General features: G+C 35.6%; 1 protein-coding gene across 1 annotated transcript; it reads left to right on the top strand.

Moving 5' to 3' along the window:
* The first annotated feature begins 3,073 nt into the window (after positions 1-3,073).
* On the top strand, positions 3,074-4,003 carry LOC145017688 (PEBP (phosphatidylethanolamine-binding protein) family protein). Its single transcript, XM_078975677.1, has 3 exons — positions 3,074-3,200; positions 3,278-3,618; positions 3,696-4,003. The coding sequence occupies exons 1-3, from the start codon at positions 3,110-3,112 to the stop codon at positions 3,768-3,770; spliced, it is 507 nt and encodes a 168-aa protein (XP_078831803.1). The 5' UTR covers positions 3,074-3,109; the 3' UTR covers positions 3,771-4,003.
* Positions 4,004-5,952: the final 1,949 nt, after the last annotated feature.

Consider the following 5,952-nt stretch of genomic DNA (forward strand, 5'->3'; position numbering starts at 1 on the left):
CTCAGCCAATCCATGCCTATAATCACCTTGTTCCCACACAACGGAATGGGAACCAAATCTACCAAATAGCGCTCCTCGAACAAACGCAGCACACAATCTCGGAATATCATCGATGCTCGCACCGATCGATCGTTAGCGATCTCCACTTCCAAAGGGCAATCTAACTCGCCCGATGGCTCATGAAACTTCTTGCTAAGTGCAAGGGAAACGAATGATCGGGATGCTCCTGAATCAAATAACACTTGAACTGGGAGGCCGTTCACGTGGAACGATCCTAATGCATACATATACATGTAGAGCACATATCAATAACATAACATCATCATAAAAAAAAGATAGAGGGGAAGAATCATACCCGTCACCACATCGGGTGCGGCGCGTGCCTCCTCGGCAGTCAACTGAAATGCCCGACTCCTCACCACTGGAGCCTCTGCCTTGCCCTGCCGACCATCCGTGATCCGCAGGGTCGCTGGAGCTGGCGCTGCAACTGTCAACTGGGGGCAATTGGCCTTCTTGTGGCCCCTCTGGTTGCAGTGAAAACACAGCAACTCGGATGTCTGAATAGCTGAAATTGGAGCAGTACAATTCCTGCTAAAGTGCCCTGTCTTGCCGCACTTGTAGCAGCCTGCTGATCCCATACTACATACCCCCACGTGCGTCCTGCCGCATTTCCCGCAGCGGCTCGATCCTGACTGACCTTTCGGCCTGCCATCTGATCCCTTGGGCTTCTTCCCCGAAGCCCCTCCTGCCTGACCGTCCTCTAGTTTCCGTTTCCGGATGTGCTCCAAATCTATCTCCCTCTCCCTAGCCTTGGCAATCATAGAGTCCAGGGTAGGGCAAGCCGAAAAGCTAACATGCTCCCGGATGTCAGCTCGTAGCATATCATGGTAATGAGTCCTCCTCATGTCCTCGTCACCGGCATACTGGGGCACCAATAAAGCCCTCTCCCGGAACTTGGCGGTGATCTCCGCCACAGTCTCCGTCGTCTGCCTCATGTCTAGAAACTCCCTGGCCAGCTGCTGAAGCTCGACCGCCGGTGCAAACTCCGCCCTGAACCTGGCCACCAATAAAGCCCTCTCCCGGAACATGTGTTATAACTATCTATTGTATGCATGTAGGATTGATCGTGTACCAATCATTTTAATTATTTTAAAAAAATAATTAATACATATTACATGTTGAAAATATAATTATTATTAATTAAATCTTCAGCATTTAATATGCATTAATTGTTTTATTAAAATAACTAAAATTGTTGGTCTACAATGAATCTTACATGTACACAAGCAGAACCATTCAAACCTCTATATATGTGTGTATTAATAGTATTGTTCCACATTAATTAATGGTTACATTCTCCCACCTGCCATGTTCTACCGGTCAAGGGTTATGCTCATGAGTCGACTTTTTTGCCGAGATAATCGAATTTGAATTCCTACCAACGGTTGAAATTTCTCAACTATGGCAAAAAAACATATTGGTATCTTATATCTATATTTATATTTATTTTATGAGAAATTAAATTCCCTCTTACCTTTTATTCCTATAATTATTCCTACCCACTAAAATTATGACAAATCACCATTCAACTTAATTGTATTTGATATATTCCTAATATAGTCTTAATGATTTAGTTTAAAAAATATGGAAAGATGACACTTGTTATAATTTTATTGGGTAGGAACATTTGTAGACATAAAAAATAGAAATCAATTTAATTTCTCAAATTTTATTAATTTAAATCCTCCTTAATAAATAAAGGTTTTTTTTTTACCATATGTCAACCTCTCATTAATTTTGACACTTGTAATTTTGTGGTATTTTTTAAATAAATATTATCCACTTGTCAATTTTTGATTTATTTCAATTTTAAAATTAAAATCATATACTTATATATGTAAAGTATTAAATATGATATATATGATATTAAATTGCAATAAATATGTATCTTCTTTATTTTAAAGTTTATACATTAAAAAATATTTTATGTTTACATTTTAATGTTTAATTTTTTTTTAAATCAACTCGTGTAATATATGGATTTCACATCTAATATTTTATTAAATGTAAAAATATTATCATGTGATATTTGGGGCAAACGCTTTGAAACCCACAACGAACTTGGAGTACCCAATGAAACCACCAAATGCGAAGGGCCCAACAACATAAGACACCACCTTAATTCCATTATCGAGATGTGGATATACGAAACAATCTCTAAGTAAATGCTTTAGGTGATTTGAAGAAAAGTGCAACTTCAGAACAAGTATGGATCAACCACGAAACCTTTTTTCGTGACAAAAAAAGATGCAAATGTCATTCAATAAGATTATATAAACTTCGTAATATTGCTATGGGAGATTTCTCGATCACCGAATATTTCACCAAAATCAAGAATATCGTTAACCTTTCTATAAAATTGACGCCACAATCCCAGAAAAATCCCTTTACCTATACTAGGAATGGTTTATCTCCTAAATTTGACTATATATGTTGCTAGTATGAATCCACATCGCTCCTCATATACCTTTCTTATGGATGAAATAACCTCAACCAATTCATAATTTTCAAAATTCTAGCCCAGCAATAATTTGTTGCAACCCAACAACCCTAAACCCAACCCAATAATGGTTAGGCCAAAACCCAACCCAATAATTTGTTGTTTTCTTTATCTAGTGGTATTAAATATCATATCATCTTCTTAAATCAATTTTCTAATTTTCTTTGAGCATAAAGTATACACCCCTAAGAAACACCACAAATTCTAATTGTCGTGATTAAAACACCGAAGTGGATTTGATCTTTTAGTATTATTTATCCACCAAATTAAAAACAAACGATGGAAAATGTGATACTATTGTTCTTTCGACTCTAACTGCCACGTGGATGGCAAGGTGTCAAGAGCCAGCAAGCTATTCTAACCTGCTACAACTCTTAATTAAACGTGTCAACAACCTACACAACCTTATTCATCTACGACACTCCACAAGCTTCTTACACGTCAAACATCACAACAGAAAACAATTAGTTTCCTAATCTTAAGACTCTTATTCTCCAATATCAAATAAGAAGATATATATACAAGACCTTGAGCTTAGAAGATCCAACAATGGCGAATGCAAGCGATGAGTTCAGACTTACATCTTCCAGCATCGATCATGAAGGCCGTCTCCCAAGAAAATACACATCCGAAGGTCAAGGTATACATATATAACTGTTACTCCTTTCATTAATACATTAGCTTGATCATTTGATTTATCAATGTTCGAACTTTCAGGTACACAGAGAGATATTTCGCCGCCGTTAGAATGGTACAACATTCCCAGTGGGACGAAATCATTAGCACTGGTGGCGGAGGATATCGACGCACCGGACCCAAATGGTCCGCTGGTTCCGTGGACTTTGTGGGTGGTGATCAATATACCACCAACCTTGAAAGGGTTGCCGGAGGGATTTTCCGGCAAAGAGGAGGAGAAGGGTGGCGATTTTGCTAATATCAAGGAAGGGAACAATGATTTCAAGCTACCAGGATGGCGTAGCCCAAAGTTGCCGACGTTTGGACATCGGTTTGAGTTCAAGCTTTATGCGTTGGATGATGAAATCGATTTGGGAAATAAGGTAATTAAGAGATTTATTAGTTTCTTAATTTACGTGTTTATATGGCTAAGTTGTTTGGATTAATCCATTATCCATAGGTGACCAAAGAGAAGCTGGTGGAGGCCATTGATGGTCATGTGCTTGGGGAAGCCGTTCTTACAGCAATCCATTGAACAACAGAGTTTCGTCGTTTTTAATGAATCTTGAATAATGCATACTTGATTTCGATTTTGTACGGGAATTTTCTTTGTTACCATCGTCTATAGAAAGATCAAATACATATGTTTTCTTTTTGGATAAAGAGGACAAAAACCACCAAGTTTCCACTAGAATTTTAATGTCATGCTGTGTTTTTTCTGTTTTGAATTTGCCACTTTGTCTTCTAACTTTTTACAATTTGATTATCTTATTATTTTGACCGGCGAATCCGGTTGTATACAAGATTTGATGATATGACATTATTTTGATGTATCAAAAATGAATTTTTTTCTTAAAAAGATATTAAGATTTTTTTTTCTTAAATTTTAAATGTAAAAAAATCCAAGAATATGTGATTTTTAAATGAAAAAAAAATGTGTATTTATATTATTAAAAATGTAATAAAAAAATATTGATACATTTTCCAATAAAAAATGGTCGTCGATTAGACCGGTCAAGTAAGGATGAGCATGAGATGGAACCGGTACTGATCCGTATCGTTTTCGATTTCTAAAAAACCGAATTTGGTCGAAAGTTAATCCCGAAGTATCGAGAATGGTACTGGTTTTCGGTAACCGGTACTGGCGATATCTGAATTTCATGTATTTGAAGTATCAAATACCGTTTTATATTTTTAAACTCGGTATGCTGGATCGAGATTTGGGACAAACTGCTCCCTACGATCAAGTGGTCAGAATCATAACAAGTCAAAAAAACATAGCGTCAAATTAGATTTCTGATCAGAATCATAACAAGTCAAAAAAAAACATAGTATCGAATTAGATTTCTGATGTAAAATTAATGACTTTTATGCCATTATCCCTTTCTTTTTCTCTCATTAACATAACAAATAGCTAAATTTTAAAAAGAAATTGTATATTTAACATGTTAAATCATCAAGTTTTTTTGGTCCCTTCTCATTAACATAACAAATAGCTAAATTTTAAAAAGAAATTGTATATTTAACATGTTAAATCATCAAGTTTTTTTGGTCCCTTTCTTTTTTTAAGGGAAAATGACTCTTGAAGGTAATTAATTTTTGCGTTTGTACTCATTTGGTCCCTTTTATTTTATTTTTTTTGTATTCAGTATACCATCGAACTTATTGTTTGTGTTCAGCATAACCCTTTTGACCGATTTTTGACATGTGATAGTCGGTCAAAGGTTTATGGTGAGCACAAACAACAAATTTGACGGTATATTGAGTACAAAAAAAGGAAAGGGATCAAATGAGATTCATTTTCAACAGTTGGTTACCCTCCTAAGTCATTTTCCCTTTACTCATTTACAGCAAATCCCACATCAACTCCTACTGATATTAATGACTTTATGAGATTCATTTTTGCTTCTCTTCAAAACATAACCCACGAAAGAACACTATTCATATATGTACAACTTTGTAATGCACTTTAATATTTATTAGGGAAATCTTGACTAAGCAGACGCATTTCATGACTACATTTACATTTCTAATCGAATGATTTATCGTATCATGGATTCTAGACAAGTCTACAAACGAGTGAGATCACAAGTGTTGTGATTTTTTAGTTTACTTAACTTTAAGATCGAATTTATGGGATAAGATATAACATCAATATGTACAATATCATGCTGCTTTTGCAAACACATCACCATAATATACCTTGAGGTAAACATTTTTGCTAATAAATATACCTCTCATACATAATCATATCCTTTTGAAGAGGGGCGTTGAGAGCTAACCACAGTAAGCATAGCATATACCATGTTTTAATGAAGTTACCCCTCTGAAACGCTCTTCATATACGTTATAGCTAAAGAAGGTTGCAGTCTTTGGTAATTTTGCAACTTTAATTTCATTTAACTTTTCGAGGAAAATGACTCAGGAGGTTAACCAACTGTTGAGTTTGTTCTTATTTGGTCCATTTCCTTTTTTTTTTGTACTCAATATACCATCGAACTTGTTGTCTATGTTCACCATAACCCTTTGACCGGCTATCACCGGTCAAAAGGGTTATGGTGAACACAAACAACAAGTTCAATGGTATATTGAATACAAAAAAAGGAAAGGAACCAAATGAGTACAAACGCAAAAGTAAATTACATTTAAGAGTCATTTTTCCGAATTTTAATATCATGTTGTGTTTTTTCTGTTTTGAATTTGCGACTTTGTCTTCT

The sequence above is a fragment of the Lactuca saligna genome, chromosome 9 (assembly GCF_052625555.1).
Source record: "Lactuca saligna cultivar CGN05327 chromosome 9, ASM5262555v1, whole genome shotgun sequence".
In the NCBI taxonomy this organism is placed as follows: Eukaryota; Viridiplantae; Streptophyta; class Magnoliopsida; order Asterales; family Asteraceae; genus Lactuca; species Lactuca saligna.